The sequence below is a fragment of the Argopecten irradians genome, chromosome 6 (genome assembly GCF_041381155.1).
Source record: "Argopecten irradians isolate NY chromosome 6, Ai_NY, whole genome shotgun sequence".
Taxonomy (NCBI): Eukaryota; Metazoa; Mollusca; class Bivalvia; order Pectinida; family Pectinidae; genus Argopecten; species Argopecten irradians.
The window spans coordinates 25,311,116-25,333,215 of NC_091139.1; the positions used below are offsets into that span (position 1 = coordinate 25,311,116).

At 34.6% G+C, this 22,100-nt stretch overlaps 2 protein-coding genes across 2 annotated transcripts in view; one reads left to right on the top strand and one right to left on the bottom strand.

Annotated features, from left to right (window-relative positions):
• Positions 1 to 1,405: 1,405 nt before the first annotated feature.
• Positions 1,406 to 16,900, bottom strand: LOC138325433 (E3 ubiquitin-protein ligase TRIM23-like). Its single transcript, XM_069271103.1, has 10 exons — positions 16,807 to 16,900; positions 14,048 to 14,344; positions 8,462 to 8,740; positions 7,799 to 7,981; positions 7,062 to 7,277; positions 5,963 to 6,097; positions 5,566 to 5,695; positions 5,013 to 5,123; positions 4,428 to 4,552; positions 1,406 to 3,716 (listed from the first exon to the last, which is right to left on the bottom strand). The coding sequence occupies exons 1-10, from the start codon at positions 16,882 to 16,884 to the stop codon at positions 3,537 to 3,539; spliced, it is 1,734 nt and encodes a 577-aa protein (XP_069127204.1). The 5' UTR covers positions 16,885 to 16,900; the 3' UTR covers positions 1,406 to 3,536.
• Positions 16,901 to 17,084: 184 nt separating this feature from the next.
• LOC138325436 (trafficking protein particle complex subunit 13-like) overlaps positions 17,085 to 22,100 on the top strand; it is a 118,699-nt gene continuing 113,683 nt past the window's right edge. Inside the window, exon 1 of the mRNA XM_069271107.1 lies at positions 17,085 to 17,142. Within this exon, the coding sequence (XP_069127208.1) occupies positions 17,100 to 17,142 (43 nt within the window). The 5' untranslated portion in view covers positions 17,085 to 17,099. The remainder of the gene's footprint in view (positions 17,143 to 22,100) is intronic.

Here is a 22,100-nt window from a genome sequence, read left to right on the forward strand (position 1 = left end):
ACATGTTACATTTATATATGCCACTTTATTTTCACAAGATACAAGTACTCATTTAATTTCTTTTGAATTCAACTGATTCATTAATAATAAGGTAAAAACATGTTTATGAGGCACATATAAGGAGCAATTGTCTGTAAGAGCCTTTTATCATGAATTTATGTATTCCTAAATATATTAACAATAAAGAAGGCTCAAAAGATTGGTTTACAGTAGGTATATAAGGAAGCAATTCAAACTGAATTATAATTGGTCAGCGACATTAGATACCAGGAAATTGTTGCACCATTGTTGCAGATTCTGTCCTGTGACAAGGAATTGAATGCACCTTAATTAGCTACAATATATCATGTCATTTTCATTATGATTACTGATAGCTAATGAATCCAGATTGGTTGTTTAAACATATTGATCTCCCGACATATTACCAGTATATACTGTACCTGTTGATGACTTACAGGTACTTGTAATGGAAATCATAATGGAAATGTTATAATGTATTGATACTTTTTACATTGTTAAGAAATTTATTTTGTGTATAGCTGTGATACTTGAATTTCCTAAGTAATTGTATTGCTATTTTCATATACCTTGTCACACAAATTTTATTATATAAACAATGTTATTTTATCTTTCACTTGCCTTTTTTATTCCTCAAGTAAATAATTTTGCATTTACATATTATATTAATACAGTCAAACCTGTCCTAATGACCAACTCTATATAAATTAAGACCACCTGTTTAATAAGACCATTTTCCTGGGGACTCAATTGTCCTTTTATCATACAATTTGACTTGTGTATGAAATAAAGACTACTAGGCTATAAAGACCATGTTGTCTTTGCCCTGTGGATGGTCTCTGTAAACAGATTTGGCTGCACGTTGATTGTTGTTATGTCCTATTCGTGATATGATGAGCCATTTAAGGACATGTCTGGCCCTGATTTCTTGAAACAGACTTAATTTTACCATAGGTCATATAATGGAAAGAACGTAAGTTTTAACTTAAGTCAGTGCTTTTTGTTTTGAGAAATCAGTGCCAGGTTTAGGAGGTAGCGGTCAGTACTGTATTTCACCACAAATAAAACCCCTCTTGGCAACTGCCCAACATTGGATTAGAACTCAAAGCCTAGAGGAATATGTTAAATTACTTAACCACTCAGCAACTGGTGTGCCTTGCCATTTAGATCAATATTTGAATGATACAATATGTTCGTAACTGGATATTTAAGAAAATAGAAAAACATGAAAGATTCATTCTTCATTTGCCTGATGTAGATTATTCAATGGAGGGTGTCAAAATCCCCTTAGGATCTCTATTTCATAAATTTGAAGGACTACCTTAACATCATATATCACCCCTACATCTGGGGAAAGATAAAGGTTATACAAAACACCAACAAATAATTACATTCCCTAACATTTTAATAAAACAATTGAGGCAAACATAACAGTTACACAATAACTAGCAACCAAGTGTACAACTTCTACAAAGTTCACAACTTTGAATAATTGGACCATGATTTTTATTTTCAGTGAAAGTTGATATTTATATGCATCAATTTAAAATTTCTTCATACTTGCATGTTATACAGTCTGAATGCTCCAAAATGGCATTTTCGTTTACTTGTATCTTTATCCATAGAACAGGTGACTCATCTCAAGATTGAAATTAAAGATTTCCATAAATGTATTATACATAGAAACTTTCCTTCACACATACATCAATAAATGTAAAGTAAATAGTGGAGGTAAAATATACATCTATGTAAAGGAGTAAAAATGCACGACCAGAGTGGGGTTCAAACCATAAGGACTTTCTCAACAGTCATATATACACAGGTATTATATTGTATACTGACAGTTGATTGAATTTGTCCCTGTGGTTTGAACCCTGGACCTCTAAACACTAGCTGGATTTGATCCATTGAGCTATATCCTATTTATTATTTATCTCTAACAGGCTTATTTCCTCTTGCAGGTAGGTGTTGCTCATGATATTATGTATTTGTGAGCACAACGTAACATTTTCCAAAGAAAACAAAGTAATTTTCCAAAAGACAATCAAGAGCAGATAACTCTGTAATATGCAAAAATGGAATATACTGGTACTCACAGTAATCAAAATAAGTAAATATAGTCAGTAAATATAAGTAGGAATTCTTTCATTTTCAATTAATAATAAAATTCTTCCATTTCAAATAAAACCTCCTAACAAAATTAATTGTAAATAGGAAGCACTGCAACAAATAATTGGTAAATGTTGCAAATTGTTCAATGAAAATTACAGATAGACACTGTAAAGTCTAGCAGCAGATCAAAGAGGAATTAAAATGATAAAGAAAGCCTCAAATGGATCAAAAAGTATTTCAATAATGGAAACTAATGGATCTAACGACTTCATATAAAAGTTTGTGACGTATATTTGTTGAATTGTGGTTGGGATTTGTGATCAATTTTACAATGAGAATGTTTCTTCAAAAACAGTTGATAAATGCATACAAGGTATATTGACATCCGAATGTAGAACATGAAATGTATCAACCTTCATTCATTCCAGTAATGAGGATTCACCTTCAGATTGTATAATCAAGATTTTACACATTTTTATTCAAAGAAATATTATTTCAGATCATGTGGAAAATTGTTTTCACTGTTTTAGACTTTCAAGATCATTTTCCTATAGATCACTTCATGAAATGCAAAAGCAAAATAAGCAGTTTAATAGTGAAAAAGATCTATTTATGAAAATTCAAAGAAAAGCGTAGCACTGGAATTTTGAAAAAATAAATAACTCAAGAAAAGAGAGTTTCTTTGAGCATAAAGTATATACATCAGGTCACCTTTCAATGTTCTACACAGTACAAAATTTCAAAGATTTCATTTAAAAGAAAACTGAAATTAAAATTCATCTAGCCTCAGAAGAATTGCACAACTTTCCCTGTTTAAAAAGATTGATATATTTCTTCAGGGAATTCTTTCTGAACAAAGCATTAGATAAAACAAGAGGTTATGTATATACAATAGTAAATAGTTTCTATGTCCAAAACAATGTACCTTTGTTCAGAAAGATGTTCAGATTTAGCATAATAGTCAAACAGTCAATTTTCTTGTAAAATAACTTTTCTTATATGAAATTATATAGAACCAATGCTTTTTTTATAGCATATATGAAAACCAACTGTTTGTAATTATGTGTTCATTTAATACATTATTTTCCTGTTTAAAAGCTATAACTTTGTTTTTTGGATACATTAATTTTCAACAATTGCTGACAATTAAGGGGAGATAACTATTATAGACAGAACCTTTTTTTAAGTGAGAGGTTTTGTAAGACTGAGGCAAGATGTGTACTGCCAGTTATAATAGTTGTTGTACTATCACAGATTACTCCACATGACCAGTTTGCTAGAAAAAACTAGTTAATATGTGATGGCCAATCCTTTATGACACACTTGGCTGTATATTCCTCCAGATTCTTACTAAAATCAACTCCACCACTTTTGAGATCTTTAACAGTTTCTGATTCATCACTCAGCTAAACTAATTCCGGTGCTCCCGCAGCCACCATTTGCCGTGATAGCCACTCGAGTCCATCATGAAGCCCATTTCCAGTTTTAGCATCACAAGCTTGAATATGCCAGCTACGATTACAGCAGAGTTTGAACAGTCCAAATGTCTCTGTGATCTCCTCAATGGTCGCACTCGGCTGGATATCCTGTGTACAGCAAACATTATCAGTTTTATCACATTAGATTCATAAAGATCTATAAAAATTAATTCAATACTTAAAGTCCAATCCTCTTGACATCTATCTATTTTCAGCCATATTAATCAACTGAATAAGACAAAAATAAACTATATTATTATTTTACTTTTAAACTATATGTAGCCATCTCTAAATGGATAGTACAGTAGACCCGCAATAATCCAGATGATGATAGTCAGAAAAACTTGCACTCCAGACAGAAATGCCAGGGAACGGATTTATAATTACTGACTAAGAAGACTGAATTTGGTAGTCCATAAAATATATAATCCAAATGGTTTTGGTGGGGTGAGGATTCAAGTGTACAGATTATGGAGGGTACACTTTGCAAGAGTAAACCTATCCTTTGCCCTTGTAGATTACATGAGCTCAATTTCAATATACAATTTTTAAACACAATGCAGGGCTATTATATAAGAATATGTTTAATTGGTAGACACTAATATATTAATCCTGGTTTGGACTGGTAGATAAAAATGTAACCCTGATGCTGATTGGTTGTAACCTGACTTACTTGTTTGTTAGTGAGGATTGGATTGGTAGATACAAATGTAACCCTGATGCTGATTGGTTGTAGCCTGTCTTACTTGTTTGTTAGTGATGATTGGATTGGTAGATACAAATGTAGCCCAGATGCTGATTGGTTGTAGCCTGACTTACTTGTTTATTAGTGAGGATTAATAGTGAAGCCTCCCTCAGCTCCTTTTCCTGTACCAGCTTGGCCAGTTCATTATAGGACTCGGATAGCCTCCCTTTGTTACTCCCGTCCACCACAAATATCACAGCTAGAAAGCAATTCAATTCAATATCAAGAAAAAATGTTTAGAAATATCAATCATAACTGTAAACAAAGCAAGGGAGATAATTTTGGGATAAGTAATTCGAAATATCTGATTTACATTGGAAAAGGGATACATGTAAGTGGGTATTAAATTATGTAAAGAGAGATCCTACATAGCAAGAGGGATAATTGAGAAGTTGAAATAAAAAGTTTAAAAATGTTTACCTCATGTTTACAACATTGAATTTTACTGCTGCTTTACCAAATGTATGTATATATATAGATTTGATTTTCAACTGAAGTTTTACTGAAGGCATGTAAGACGGCAAGGCCTTCAAACTGTAGAGTAGAAAAACTGTTCATTCTTATAAGATCAAAGTATTGATATCTCATACCAGTAATTCTTTGCAAACATGCAACCAATTATAAAATAATTATTTCCTGAAAGAAACAATGCAAATTACCTTGGGTATTGAAATAGTAGTGTCGCCACAGAGGTCGGATCTTATGCTGTCCGCCAACATCCCAGATAGTAAATTTCACATTCTTATATTCAACAGTTTCCACATTAAAACCTGAATTAGGGAATACATTTGAAATTAGTTGCCATGAAAAGTGGATAAGTATATACATGTTTATTATAATGTAGATACTTTAAAAACACTTGATTATTGTCATCTGCCTGTACATTAACCACAAAAAAGTTAGTGATATTTTGAAAAGGCCTCTAGCTGGTGTCTAACTCGGTGAATAAAATAGAGATAATAAAGCACTCCATTCTAAAATCTTACAATAAACCATCTTCATCAAGGACACACTTTCTTTAACCCAGCTTTCCAAGCATTAAACACAAATAGCCTTAAAGAAGAAGCGTCAAAAGCTTTTACAATTTTGTGTTGAATTTTACTTCAGAACTTTCGTAAGATAATGTTTCACCCAATGTAATGTAGTTATATATAGGACACCATGCTTAACTGATTGTAATATCAGATCTGTCTTCCATTAAAACAGCCTTACCAATAGTTGGAATGGTCTGTATAAACTCGTTTTGCTTCAGTTTAAACAGTATACTAGTTTTTCCTGCTCCATCCAGACCAAGTATAACGACCCGCATCTCAATCTTGGGACCAATGTGAACTCTATTATCCTGTGGAGAAAATAATGAATATATGTAGAAATCATATACATGAAACTAAATTTATCAGAATTTTCTAATAATCCATGATTTTTCCACGACGTTTTAATAGAATACATAGCTTTGCATTTGGCAAAAATGAAAAATTCAAGAATTTGAAAGTTACTGAGACATGAAGACATCAAATTAGTGTAATTTTTATATATTTATCAGATATTTGGATTTTTCTTCCACTGTAGCTGCCATTTGAGAAGGATGGCCATAACGCAGTTATCTCACCTTTGTAAATGTGATTGGAATGGTTGGGTCTAGAGGAAGTTGGTCTGGAACTTCTGAGAATTGTTGTTGTTGTTTCTGTATCGTGTCGAGTAGTGTCTTCACCTCAGACTTGGCCAGTAACACTCTAGTATCATCCTGTATACAGATATCACAATAACACAGTGAGTTATATATTTATATATATCACAAAATTTGAATCATTGGGCTAAATACATACCTTTGATGCCTATGTTGCCTTGCTAACATTAACAGTCTATAAGATACAAACAAGAATATGAGTGCAAGAGTAGGTAGATTAAAATCATTTAACAGCCATGGTCTTCAAAAAATGTAAGATTTAGAAAATTGAATAAGTACCTGGAAACTACCCCTTATGGGATTTGAACTCCAGTCCCAGAGTTGAATGGCTTGTGTGTAATAATATATTGGGACATCACAACCGTTGGGGGCCATGGTGGCTGAGTGTTTAAGATGTCCGGACATACATGTATTACCACAAGTCCTTTACCTCTGGGTTGTGAATTCAAATCCCATACGGGGCAGTTGCCAGATACTGGCCGCTAATCATTGGTTTTTCTTCGGGTACTCTGGCTTTCCTTAACCAACAAATCTGGCACATCCTTAAATGGCTGTTAATAGGATGTTAAACTATTACAATCAACCTAAAATAATCAAACTTCACCACTTAGCCCCTTTTTTTACCATAACTGTTAATAGGATGTTAAACTATTACAATCAACCTAAAATAATCAAACTTCACCACTTAGCCCCTTTTTTTACAATAACTCCCTAATAGGATGTTAAACTATTACAAACCACCTAAAATAATCAAACTTCACCACTTAGCCCCTTTTTTTACAATAACTCCCTAATAGGATGTTAAACTATTACAAACCACCTAAAATAATCAAACTTCACCATTTAGCCCCCTTTTTTACAATAACTCCCTAATAGGATGTTAAACTATTACAAACCACCTAATATAATCAAACTTCACCACTTAGCCCCTATTTTGTACAATAACTCCCTAATAGGATGTTATACTTTTGCAATCAAACTCCACCACTCTTTTGTACAATAACTCCCTAACACCACTAACCTGTTGTAGCGTAGCCTCACACTGGTGACACACGGCTGATATCTGTGATAATAAAACAGCCATATCTTCCTGCTGTTGACGTAACATACACAGTTTTTCCCGTATGTGAGTGTCGACTGTTGTTAGTGCTGCCACCTCCTGGCGATTCAGGTTATTACGTAGTTCACTAAAGTATTGCTTTATTTTGGTCCTGGAGAGGTCAGCAGTACCTGGAGCCTGAAGTATAAATAGGTATTATATTATGTTAGGCCAAGCAAAGAAATTCTTAGTTCTTCCAGATCAAGTACCAAATTGGGATATCCACATTTTCATATTCCTTGCTTAAGTGTAAAATTTAAAATCAAACACTTCTAAGACTCTTAAATGCATTGCAAATATTAATCTTACACCTTATTCTTCGAATGCAGAATTTGCTAATCTAAAAAAGAATATTGGTTTCACTAATAAGTTACTGTACCTTTCTAAAATGATAAAGCTTTCTTTATTCTTTGAGAAACTACTACTATATAGTATTGTAAACTAGCAGAAAAGGAATTTCAATTTCATGTCATTAATACATTAGACTTCCTAGTTATTCTTAACATCATTTTCAGAGCATACAACTTTTTTATCATATAAATTTTATCAACACATGAAAACAGAAAACAGTATTAATTCTTCAACGATTACATATCTTTTATCAGAATGAGAATAACTTGTATTGTATTTTAAATCCTATCCAATAAACTCAGCCATACCCTATTTGACACACTAGACCCATCCCCAGTCACCAAATGTTGTGTGTCCCCCTCCACATGGTGTATACATGTCTGTAGTTTCCTCACTGTATCCGCAACCTCCTCCCCAAATAGTCGTGTCTGTTGGACCGCATTGGAGATTGAGGAACGCACTTTCTCAGCTTCGACTTCCAATAATGCATGCTGAAAACAAATTAAAAAAAAATCTCAAATTGTTTTGCATTTAAAAAGTTTTAAGATTGTAAAGAATTCATATCAACATAGCAAAATGAAACATCACAAATTCTTAATTTTGTATTTTTTGTTTTCTCTCATCAATTAATGACATACTATGAATACAAGAAAATATTGTTGTGTTAAACCAAAGATTTTGAAGCTTTTTTTCATTCACCATGAACACTAAACAGTTTCAAACCTTATGTTCCCACAAAACTGATGAAACCATGGAAAAATGTTAAACACCTTAGACTTATACAACTTTGAGTTAGTGAGGTTACTTATTCCATATATCAGTTCAACCAATTTCAAGTTAATGGGATCTAGCTGCATTTGTCATGTGGTATATCTGTATTTTCTCTGCTGTTTAAAATTACTTAACAAATTGATAGTACAATGGCACCTTATTATCTGCCTTTTTACCGGTAATATATTTCCGTTACTGACCCTGTGTTTGACGTGGCGGCCATAGTCTTTACAGATATAACACATCAGTGGACTGCTCCGACACTCATCCTCCATACAGGCAAACTCCACCAGGTGCATTGGATGGTAGACACATTTGGGGTTCTCTTTTGGTTTCTCTGAGATGGGAACACGTTTGTGGCGGGCAAGGGTTTTCGTTGAATGTGTGAGCAAAGAGCATTCTACACACAGATGTGTACTACAAACTGTACAGTAGAGGACTGCTATATGGGACTCATCCTCATCACATGCAATAGCATGCTATGGAATGAAAAATTGAATAATTATTAACATCAATTTATATTAATATTATTCAACACATCAACAGATTATATGATGTTTTTTTTTGTTTTCACATAAAACGACTACAGGAATATTTTGCAAACCAGGTGTATGTATTCAGTGATATGAATCTGGCATTTGTTATTTTTGATTGACATTTAAAGTGAATAGTCGGGCAAAGAAAACCAGTCTAAATGCGTTCATTGGCCTTCCAAAAGTTTTCACATATAAATACGGCAGTCAATTTCTGCTTACGTTTTCCCAGTTCTGACCATTGAAATAAAGAAAAGTTGAAAGCGAGGCTGCGTGGAAATGTAACCACGAGCATAGTCAGCCGGGAGGACGCTTTAGGATTCCTATACTTTTAATTAATTTCTTCGTATGCAGACAGATTTTGACGAGAGATTTTATTTTTCTATTTCATAAGAAATTATACTGGATACATTCACACCATTTTTACCGACTTTAGCCATCCTTGCCCGACTGTTCACTTTAAAGATTAACCACATCCATAATGAACTGAGCGAAAAAGATTTTGATCATTTTGTGATAGATTCTAACAGCTATCCTCTATTATATAAATACTACCTGCATTAGAGGGTGACAGTGCCTAGTGTCACCCCCAGGATATCACTGTAACCCGAGGCGAAGCTGAGGGTGACATTGATATTCCTCGGGGTGACACTAGGCACTGTCACCCTCTAATGCAGGTAGTATTAATTTTATCATACCAAAAGTCTAGAAACGAAACTATTTTTCAAGTATTTGCAATCTATTGAAACATTTTTACTGATTTTTATAGAAGTTAGCAATAGTCAGCTTCTACTCAGTAGCGCTAACTATCATTGCATTATTAAAAAGAATACTCACAATAAGCATTTAGTGAAAATTCTTGTTGTCTTGTCTCCTGCGTTTGTTAAAATCTAAGCCTTTTTGTAAATCTCAATGAATTTTGGTTACGTCCCATCGTCTGTTTACAACATTAGCAACGTCATGAAGACGCTTGAAATCGCATGTCTTCCGTTTACCTAATCACTGACAGGTTCATAAAAACCAACATATAGCGCTTGGGCGGTAAGCGAAAAGGCATAAACGGAAAGCTCCGTCCTTTATTTGGAAAAAATATATTGATAAACAGACTAATTTGGCAAAACTATTACTAAATAGCTCTAGATAAATTTTGAATCGTCGCTTCAAAAAACAAAAATGGCGTCGAAAAAAGAAACGAGTGCGCATCTTTTATGGGCGGTTAATATTTTGCACTGTCAAAAATACACTATCACCCGTTGTTATGGGGTTGCTACGAATGTGTCTATTGTTTCCTATTGTTCTAATGTTACCTGCCGTGTGATAGTGTAAAATACCAAATATCTCTCGACGAATCAAAAGGCAGGATTTTCACTTGATGTATAATAATACAAATTACTGTAGGAGCTTCATTCAGTCTTTAAAGTGTACACGGAATGGTTTGGTATATAAGGCTTGATAAATGCGTCATTGGATAAAATTTAGAATGGAGAAAGTACGAGTTTCATAGCGATTACGGTATTAGAGAAAATGCGACTTTTCTCTAGAACACACCTGAAGCCCCAAGCCATTGACCCCGATTCGGGACCCCGGACCTGTGATGTCACGAGGACAACGGAACGTACTCTACTCGCATAAGGTTAAGTGGCGATTTCCCTTGTCTGCCATCTAATATAAACTATCTGTTTGCAAATATCAATTTGAGAAACGCTTGAAAATAGGGATTTATACCATGCATATATTGATGACATGTACCTGTCGTAGATAAATGAACATCTCTGCGCGATTTCTGCATAATTATACACAATAAAATGTACATAATAACCCACGTACGTTGTATATCTGCAGTGTTTGGAGCCGATTATGTTATCCAAAACCCGACTCGGGTCGTTGAATGTCTACTGGTCAAACCAGCTATACAAATTTCTGACTTTTGCATAAAACCTCCACATACGATTAAGTTATGATTCTGTACAGACTTTTTTGCATTTATGTAAATGCATTCACTAATTGCGTTATATCTGAAATCGATCCATTTGCTTTTTGACAAAATACATTCAGCTTTCATATATGAAGATTTTGAAATAAATACAGTATATTCGAAGACTTGTTGATATTTCGCTCAAGTTCATTCATTAGTGTCTTTAAAGGCCCACTACCTTAACGAAACGGCTTTTAATTTTTAAAATGGGAATGTAAAACAAGATCGATAATTTTGTAGAGTCTTAACAAGAGGCCCAGAGGGCCTGTATCGCTCACCTGGTTTGTAATGCCAAGTAATGTTCTGAATATAAGTTCATTGTTTCTTTTCTGAAGAAATTTGGATATTTACCTCTAATTCCCCTATTGGGCCCCACTCTTTCTCCTCCATGGGGGATCAAAGCCAAAATTTATACGAATTCTGTTAACCCCAAGGATGTTTCTGGCCAAATTTGGTTACAATCCATGCAGAACTCTAAGACAAGTAGAATTTTTTAGGATTTACCTCTATTTCCCCTATTGGGCCCCCCCCTTCCTGCCCCCGGGTAGTCAATGCCAAAATTTATACAAGTTCTGTTCCCCTTCCCCCAAGGATGTTTCTGGCCAAATTTGGTTACAATCCATGCAGAACTCTAGGACAAGTAGCAATTTATAGGATTTACCTCTATTTCCCCAATTGGGCCCCATCCCTCCTGCCCACGGGGGATCAGAGCCAAAATTTATACAGTTCTGTTCCCCTTCCCCCAAGGATGTTTCTGGCCAAATTTGGTTACAATCCATGCAGAACTCTAGGACAAGTAGCAATTTATACGATTTACCTCTATTACCCCTATTGGGCCCCGCCCCTCCTGCCCCCAGGGGGTCAGAGCCAAAATCTATACAAGTTCTGTTCCTCTTCCCCCAAGGATATTTCTGGCCAAATTTGGTTACAATCTATGCAGAACTCTAGGACAAGTAGCGATTTATAGGATTTACCTCTATTACCCCTATTGGGCCCCGCCCCTCCTGCCCCCGGGGGGTCAGAGCCAAAATTTATACAAGTTCTGTTCCCCTTCCCCCAAGGATGTTTCTGGCCAAATTTAGTTACAATCCATGCAGAACTCTAGGACAAGTAGCGATTTATAGGATTTACCTCTATTACCCCTATTGGGCCCCACCCCTCCTGCCCCCGAGGGGTCAGAGCCAAAATTTATACAAGTTCTGTTCCCCTTCCCCCAAGGATGTTTCTGGCCAAATTTGGTTACAATCCATGCAGAACTCTAGGACAAGTAGCGATTTATAGGATTTACCTCTATTACCCCTATTGGGCCCCGCTCCTCCTGCCCCCAGGGGGTCAGAGCCAAAATTTATACAAGTTCTGTCCCCCTTCCCCCAAGGATGTTTCTGGCCAAATTTGGTTACACTCCATGCAGAACTCTAGGACAAGTAGCGATTTATAGGATTTACCTCTATTACCCCTATTGGGCCCCGCCCCTCCTGCCCCCTGGGGGTCAGAGCCAAAATTTATACAAGTTCTGTTCCCCTTCCCCCAAGGATGTTTCTGGCCAAATTTGGTTACAATCCATCCAGAACTCTATGACTAGTAGCGATTTAAAGGAAATGTTGACGGACGGACGACGGACGGACGACGGACGGACGGACGGACGGACGGACGGACGGAGACGGACGACGGACGCCGCGCCATGACATAAGCTCACCGGCCCTTCGGGCCAGGTGAGCTAAAAATTATTAACTTACCGTTAATACTACATTTATCATCACATTCTGAACAATTTGATTAAAATAAAGTCTTTATTTTCATAACGCGGGTCGTATAATGTTTCCCGCCGTCGTCCTAAATACCGCGCGGTAGTTGACTATCACTGCGCCAGACGGCAAAACAGCGAATTGACTCTCCACTGTTTTCATATATTACGCAGTAAATCTTGCATATGTTTGGTGTCGTAACCTTATTTTAGATCATCGGTATGCATTTCTGATGTTATTAATGTTTTTTAAGAAACCCTTATATTTTGCTCCGGAAAGGTAATGGGCCTTTAATTGAAAAATAAATCAGGCATGGTTCAGACGAAAAAAATGAGACTGAACATGTCTATGTCTAATCCAAGTAGCATATATCAAGTACAGAACAAAATCAGAACCGTACTTCCGAATAGCCAACGTCGTGCTGCGTTAATCTCTATACCTGTATACTGCAGTAACTATAACGCGTAGTCAACCGAGACTAATGAGGGGGCTAACCAGATTACGTATGAAAGGTGTGTTTAGTGACCTGTCAAGCTTTGTTGATTAGCTTGCGTCAGGTGTCAAAAGTAAGATCACAGGTAAGTTAGCGATGGACCATCATGCAATTGTTGTATAATGTCATATTTGTTTACACTTTTAAATCCTTGTTTTACAGTAAAATATACCGTTCGAACATAACACATAACAAATGTTCTTGAAATCTACAAGCCTAGTGAATTTTTATTTATACAGAAACATATTCAAATGGATTATTATATTATATGACCATCATTTTTCGAATTCGTCTCTTTTTAGATCACATTATGGTAATGGAATCTTCCCAAGGTTTGATAATTTAGTAAGCGGTTAAAACAGAGATAAGATCTCTAGTTCAAAGTTTTTACACAAGGTACACCTGGCTTATACCAGAAATATATATAACTTATATATGTTTCCGCTAATCTACATATGTATTTAGCCTGATTTCAGTTGCAATATTTCCTATTTATAACTTGTGCTATAACTCCACTACCAAACACCTCACTATCGTTGTCCTCATGACGTCACATCCGGTTATTCCCCAAATCAGCGTGAGCGGCCGAATTCCTGATTAGCAGTCGATATACAGGTAAAAATCAAGCACTTAGGAGGGCGGTATCTCGGTACTGAAGTGGCCGATTTTGATGCAATTTTCAACATTCTTGTCAAGAGATCAATCAGAATAACATATCTAAATATTATTTTCCGTTCCGCGTACACTTTAAGACATGCTTATTCTTTCAGTGATATTGAAGTATCTATTGAGACATAGGCATTTAAATATTAATTTTCTTCTCATTGTCATTTATTATTTTTTTCTTAAAAGTATTACCAATAATAAGAATATCACAGGACCAGTCATAATGGCTTTCTCATTGGAGAAGTTATTCATTTTCTACTTCAATTTAATATTGGAGACCTGGCTTTACAACTACAAACTTATAATTCATTTGCAGCTTAGAGTCAATTGTTTACCTGGTAACTTAGAAAAATGGTTTTACATTTCAATTTTACCTGTTTTTCTCTTGCTATACATTCATCTGTGAACAGATTTCTATTTATGGTAATTTGTTTGGATTGTTGTAGTTTTTCTAACAATTCTAGCAGTGCAAAGTTTTTCTTCAATCCCCACACACCAGAGTCACCAATTTCTGTGGGTTGTCGGTCAAACGGACACAGGATGTTGTATCCATGTACTGGTAGCCGTGTCAGACATTGGTGGCACACAGTATGGCCACACACCAAAAGACGTGGCACCTTATCACCTTGGAAACGGAACACTTCATCACAGACTCTGCATTCTAAAATAGTCTGAAAGGTGAAAAGTCAATACTTAACATACCCTGTACTTATGTTTATCATATAAACTGGGTTTATAAATTCATAATGCTTATAAATGCACTAACACATAATAATCATTTCAGCAATCAATATGGGTATCACAAAGCATAAAGTTACTATATTATCCTTGATAATTCAGGGGCTACCATCACTAATGCTATCTCCACCCCAGGACTTTTTCATAAACTGGAGGCAACAGAAGACATGGGTAATATAATCCTTTGATGTACATCAAAGGCATTGTATAAGGGAACACTGTGGTTGACATTTCTGCTTTGAAGTTGGGCACCAGTCTCTCTGTATTCTTTTAAAGTCAGTTTCTGCAGAACTTTGGCTGTTCGGTTTTCTCCAGAACTGTCTCCACTTTTGTTATGAGATAGTCCAGGGTTGGATATCAGTGATAATAACCCCTGGAGTATTGAGGAAAGTGACTTTATAAGGACGCAACCCTTCGTGCCAGACAAATCGGAAGCACTTCTAAGGTAACACATATATGAAAATATAAGAAAAAACTCAATCTGAAAAATCCAATCCTACATACTGACAGCTTCAGTTTGCTGTCGCCATTTTTTATACATATGGGGAGGGGAATCCTTGGTTATCACCAAGGATATGATGCTTTGAAATAAGCTCATATCATCAAGTGGTTCAAACGTTCTTATGACCAGACAAACGTAATCTTCATCCGGCAGATGCTCAGTGCTATTGCTCTTTATTTGAAAGCTTTCAAGTGATTTAGATCGCCTTCTAATATGATCAGCTGACCAAAAACAGAATATCTGTTACAGAAATAAAATTTCTTACTTCTCTAATGGGGGTTTCCTTTTCAAATGGGGCTTTTGGGACAAGGATAGAGCGTGAATATATGAATGAAAACTAAACAGAAAATTTGGCTCCGTTATTTCCATAAATTGCACTTTTTAATATTGTATGATAAATGGTTGGCCTACTGACACATCTGGCTGCACTCTTTAAGGCCTTGTCTTCAATCGTATTATACGATAATGAGAAAATCATTGTTGTTGCATCATCGACAATAGGAGAATACATCCAATAATATTAAAAGCCCATCATCTCTAAACCTAGTCGCATAAATTAAAAAAAAATGTTGAAGTATAGAAGTCAATGCTAGGCATACTCCCTATTTCATGTAAGATTTTAATCAGACCTGAAAATCTGCATCTATTAGATGATCTGACTCTAAAATTGCAAGATATTTTGTTCATATAGGCCTATTTAGTTGAAAAACAGCCAAAAACTAGCCTGAGACCACAGGGACTTGTAACGTAGGTTGTGAGAAAGTCTGTTGTGTATGCATGTGTACTATAGGCCTATATACTATATAAAAGGACAAGGGAACCAACGGCTCGCTTGGAAGAGGTACACCTGCCTCTACAAAAGTCGCCGGTATTCCGTCAAACATGGATAAATATGTATATATTTAATACTAATATATTCTTAAATAAATTTTCGATATGGAAAACACAACTTCAGACACGAAATAATATATTAACATACCTTTATTTCACTATGAACGCGGAAAATGCAGTCAGATTTCCTCACTGTCGTTTTGCTTGTCCACTGAAGTCTAGGTTAAACACGTTTGAGTGGATATTGTGTACCCCATACCCGGACCCGAACTGGAAAACCCCATATACACAGTGCCTGTATACTAAAAGCTACAATATTAATGTGGTAACGGTAAAGTAAAACATTAGAGTCTCGACTTAAGTTAGATTCTTCAATTAATGATACGTGTATTTCAAATAAAGGTACTTCTAAGAACCTTAACCATAAAACTTAATTTATACAAAGTCTGGGTACAGAATTCCAGTGCAGTATCGGGTAAGGGCGGGTACACTAAAAAGGTACCCATCATCAATTACAATATGGCGGATTATACGAACAAGAGTCGAGTGCTGGATAAAAAAAGTGTGATTCCTCGCTTAGTTGTTGGATTGGATTAATGAAAGAGTTATCAGAGATAGCCTATTTGTATTTGCAATGGGAAAATATCACCAGAAAGTGAAATGAATGCATACAAAATTTGTTACAAGGGAATATGAGTGCCTTTGACCTAGATTTCACTGGACAGGCAAAACGACAGTGAGGAAATCTGACTGCATTTTCCGCGTTCATAGTGAAATAAAGGTATGTCAGTATATTATTTCGTGTCTGAAGTTGTGTTTTCCGTATCGAAAATTTATTTAAGAATAAGCGAGCCGTTGGTTCCCTTGTCCTTTTATATAGTATATAGGCCTATAGTACACATGTATACACAACAGACTTTCTCACAACCTACGTTACAAGTCCCTGTGCCTGAAACAGCAGAGGAGACAATGTGAACTTTTCATCTATGGGCAGACTTCTTCTAGAAAATATGGATTAATCTTGTTGGTATTTGTTTGGTAAGTGGAAAATACTATACGCACATTGTCTGTTGCTTCGTTGCATTGCAAAGACGGCGATGAGTTGGAAAAAGTGACAGACTGCAATCCACCGGAAGCCATCACATCAACATTTACATCTCCAGCAGCAAATGATATTTACTTTTTGAAAATTATGAACGAAGTTAAAAAGAAAAACAACACTGATTTGTATGTATAGAAAAAAATAAAGGAATATTTTATTAGCAACAGAAGGAATTTTCTTATCCACCTTTCCTTTTATAAGTTATTTTTGATACCGGAAATACAATTTTATGCGGGCTTATAAATGCGACATCATGGAAGGCACAAGAGAGAAAGAGCACCTGCTTGCTTTGAAAGGTAGGCGATTTCATTGCTATCTTTTCTCTAATTCATACCAGTGTTCAACATGTAAAGATAATTTTATATTCTATATCGAATGTTGTCGATTGTCGTGGTAAGACTGCCACAATTTTTTTCCAGGGCGATATTTTTGTGTTGACGGGGGAGTTTTCGTCTGCTAATTTTTGAGCTGTCAAAATGTGATCGCATGTGATTAGATGTGTAGTTTCACAATAGCCCGTCATTATAGGAGTTTCATCATTGCTCAGTTGGATAGAAATACACAACCTGCCTATCAAAGGGTGCCGCAGATGTTTTAGTAACCAAACACAAATTGACAGAATTTATGGAAAGTGAATTTTATGGAAATAACGGAATCAAGAGGACTTTTTGCTCATTTTACAATATTATTGAATGTCATACTCTACCTTTCGTCCCCCATCCCCCATTTAAGAAGAAATAAACAGGACAATCCTGCATATACAGGAGTGTCCCTAACCTGATAAACAGATATTCTGATTTTGGTCAGCTGATAATGCTGGAAGCTGGTAATGAGAATGTTCTATTTGGACACCACCCATGAATATTATTTTTGTCAAAAGATTGATTTAAAAAAAACTTTGAAAAACCATTTCTGAAGATATTAAACAACATGTGATCGATAAGAGTGGGCAATATATTATATATATCCGATATACCAGTAGGCCTATATTATTGCAATATTTTTTACAACGATACTATATTGCGATAAGAAAATTGGTTGCCAATATACAGCGATATTTCTGAAATTGTAGTAAAAGGTATTTTAAAATATTTAAACTGTATGTGAAATTGATCTTAGTTGTTTTTAAGTACCAGTCTTGTCCAGAAGTGATATCCCTTCTATTTGTATTTGATGTACATGTAGTGTACTTCCGGTGTAGCAAGATTCAAAATTAACAGAAGCTAATACACAAAATGTGTTAATGCTTGACACTTAAGCGTTTGAAATATGGATCAAGGACACAAATTGTATATTTGCGTCCTTAAGTCGACAACAGTAAATGAAAAAAAATTCAACAAATCGAACTTAAATATGATGAATAAGACAACAAGGACAGAAGTTCATCAGTAACTTACCATTCACATAAGCTAAGGATTGAAATTTTATTTTTGTAGTAATTTATAACATCTGAAATTCGGATGCTACAGGGGTGAAGAAGTTAGGAGGCAGTAGAACAACACATTAAATCAGGATGTTTGCTTTGTTCTAAATGGCTTTTAACTTTTAAATCTACAAGAAAATTATCGCTGGTCATTTGTAAAATGATTAAAAAAAGAAATGAAACCCATTTTTGTTGGGTTTCATTTTTTATTTGACAGAGTTTTACTTTTACCAACACTTAATTCTGCAATATATTGTAATATCTTATTTTATTTGGCAATACCCAACCCTAGTGATCGATTACAATGATCATTGTAATATCAAAAGGAATCAATGTGATAAATAAATAAGTAAACAAAAACAAGTTACTGTGTCTCTTCCAAATCAATCATGTCTCAGTATGCTCTTATTATTGTGGTAAGAGATTAAATTGATGCAAATACAAATGATTTGATAAGTTTTTGAGCATTCATGGAATTTGATCTAGGTTTTGTTGTTTAACCCCTGTCTGGTTGCTACAGTAATTAAAGTTACAACTCACTAACATTTGAGCTCACTTTTTGGAATCTGATATTAAGGTTTAGAGTATTTGACATTGACTATAATCAGAAAGAAAAGCTTAATAACGATTGATGACTTAATTGATACAGTAACTGATTGATAATTAGGATTCCTGGTCGGAGCGCTCGAGAGGAATGTGTATTTTCCCGTTCTTCAACATTGGTGCCCAATTGTATTTGAAGCAGGCCTCTGACTATCTGGTAGAAGACTTTCTTTCCTGGTACAATATATTGAGGTTGTCCATATTTCATTTTGTAAACATAATGACCAAAGGAGGACACCTCCTTAACTACTGGAGGGATTTCAATGAAGCTTGGTAGAAATAATCCTTTTACAGTGTAGATATGTGTAATCTATATTTGAACAAGATACTGCCAACTTTTTTGGAGTTATGTCCCTTTGTTAATAATTGATTAAATGGCTATTCTTCCTTAACTACTTGAAATATTTCATTGAAACCTGGTGGCATTAGCTGGTGTTCTGGTCAATTCTGGATGACAGTTATGGTTTATCTTATAAAGATATAATAATACATTACATGTATAAAACAGTGGCTACAGTTTTATTCTTAGGTGTCTTAGAGAGATAATGAAAAAAGCATTTTTGCCAAATGTAAATTAGAAATAAACACAGAAATTAACATAACTGATACTTACCCCAATGTAGAGATATATGCTTTGACCACAGAAAAAGAAAAATCATTCATAAACTAATTGTTAATACATAATAGTTACTAATGCTTCATATACTGATATACCAGGCTCACTAGCATTGCTGAAAGTAGAGTTATCTTTCCTTTCATATAGAAATTCTGTTAGATACCAAGTAGTGCCCAAGTTTCTGAATTTTATTGACTAATTTAGGACTAGATTGTGCATAGAAAAGAAACAGGATAAATAATTATTACAGGATATTCAGCAAGTAGAAAAATTCATGAACCGATGTGTAAGAAAAAGTTAATTAGAACCTAGATACCAATGAGGTAACTCTGGCAGAGCTTTTTCTCACTGCTTTGGGAATGGGGCCAGTGGCTTTGAATTTGGTAAAATGTGCGACAAAACCAAGATTTGGGGAAAATTATGAAATAGGAAATAAATTCTAATAAATAAGATTTTTTTAATTTCAAGTGTAGTTAATGTACTTTTCTGAAGCTAATTCACAAATATTGAATCCTTATTAAACTAAGTTCATGCAATATTTTTGGATAGTTATCAAGAAACTTTGATTTTGGGAAATTTAAGGCTTGAATTTGGAATTTTGGCAAATCACCCAAATCATGCTGACAAAAAGCCCTGTCTGGTGACATGAACTTTTGCTGAGATGGCCAGAACCAGATTTAAAAAAGAAAATTTTACACTTGAGTTTGATTCTTTTTTGAGTGAGGAATGAGATTTTATTGTCCCACCTTAAATTTATAATTATACAAACCAGCATAAACATTCTGTGGTTCAGCTTAATTGTGTGTCACTCAAGGACATTTTTTCACTTCTTTGATAATAAGACCCATGTATTTACATTTGGGAAAATGAAGCAATGAAATTTAGATAAAGGGAAAATTAATAAAATTTGGAGAAGTTTCAAATTCTTTCAAAATTATATTTTTGACTAATATGGCAAAACCCAAGTGAAATATTCTCAAGGTCATTTATAAAAAAGACGAGAATTCTATTATCCAAGGATTTCATGTCTCAGTATGCTCTTATTATTGTGGTAAGAGATTAAATTGATGCAAATACAAATGATTTGATAAGTTTTTGAGCATTCATGGAATTTGATCTAGGTTTTGTTGTTTAACCCCTGTCTGGTTGCTACAGTAATTAAAGTTACAACTCACTAACATTTGAGCTCACTCTTTGGAATCTGATATTAAGGTTTAGAGTATTTGACATTGACTATAATCAGAAAGAAAAGCTTAATAACGATTGATGACTTAATTGATACAGTAACTGATTGATAATTAGGATGGAATAGGAACATAATGGTATTTGGTTGAATTAGGTGGATGCTGTTTACTGTAATCGGATTCCCCACAACATGTAAAGTTGATCGACAGTTTGCCGCATTGATCAGCATTAGTTAATCTTAATTGTTCGAAAAAAGTATTAAATGTATTTAATAGAAATTAGAAATAATCCTGAAAGAATCAAATTAATCTGAAAGGTAATTGAAGACAAATTGTTCATTTAGCTGAATATTAATCTACTTTCTACACTTTTTATTCTTTAATTCCATTACTTGCTTTTATTTCTAAAGGATTACCATAAGAAAAGTGTTTAGCATATCTACATGGTCACATGTTTGAGACCAATGCAGGGCATTTTCTTAGGATACTAGTTGATGGGATATGACATAGTAACCACAGAAAAATATAGTTACAGCTGAAGACAGAGTACAGAATTTCTTTCCCCCAGAAATTTGAAAGATTAAAAGTTTTTTTTTTGTCGGTTTGATATGTCAAAGATTAGCTATCATTTTTTGTGTTTGAGTCAATTTTCTATGTCAGTTGCTAGATAATTATTCTGCTAAATTCTTGGAATTGTAATATTTATAGCATTACTGTAGTTTCCTTTGTGTATCTTTGCATGATTTGGTCGTCTTTTATTCTTATAAAAAAAAATCACTAAAGAGCACCATGGATTATTCATACTACTGAATTCCCTGAATAAACTAGTAAAACAAACAATAACAGTATTGACTTTGAAAATTAAACCGATCAATGAATACAGAATCGCAGTGGATGCTACGGCAATATTTTCTAATTAAATCACTCCAGATTGGATTGGCATGCAGAAAACTGGTTTTAGCAGTGAAAAATGATTAAATGGGCATTCTGTTTTAAGTGCCATTAACCTTGTATTGATATATTGCATGTTGTAGGTTGATGTTACATGCATGAGAACATGTCACCTAGTGATGAGACTGGCTTTCAATAGCATCCCAGCAGTCTATAGTTTACGTAGACCAAGCCATTAACTAGCAACATCATCATACTTTATAAATCTATTTATTTATATTTTAATATTTAGGATTGTTGTGTTTGGATGCTGATGGCATTGAAAGAAGTATATAAGAAGAGCATTTATGCATCAATAAAGCTTCAAATGCAGAAATGAAGCACTAGTTGGAATCAAATCTGGAATAAGAAATTAAAAGTGCTGGTGCATGCATGTGTACTTCATTGAGGCTGTTTGCGGATGCCCATGAACAATGTTACATGAATCAGAAATGCTCTGTTGGTCAAGCTTCAAGTCAGTGGTCTTCACAGATTTAG

What these genes read in the sequence shown, in the direction of transcription:
- LOC138325433 (XM_069271103.1), bottom strand. Translation starts at nt 16,884, where the DNA reads ATGGCTTCCGGTGGATTGCAGTCTGTCACTTTTTCCAACTCATCGCCG. An exon ending in GCCGCCACGTCAAACACAGG is followed by an intron (nt 7,982 to 8,461) that starts GTCAGTAACGGA and finishes ATTTGTTTTCAG; the next exon opens with CATGCATTATTGGAAGTCGA. An exon ending in GGTCTAGTGTGTCAAATAGG is followed by an intron (nt 7,278 to 7,798) that starts GTATGGCTGAGT and finishes TTTATACTTCAG; the next exon opens with GCTCCAGGTACTGCTGACCT.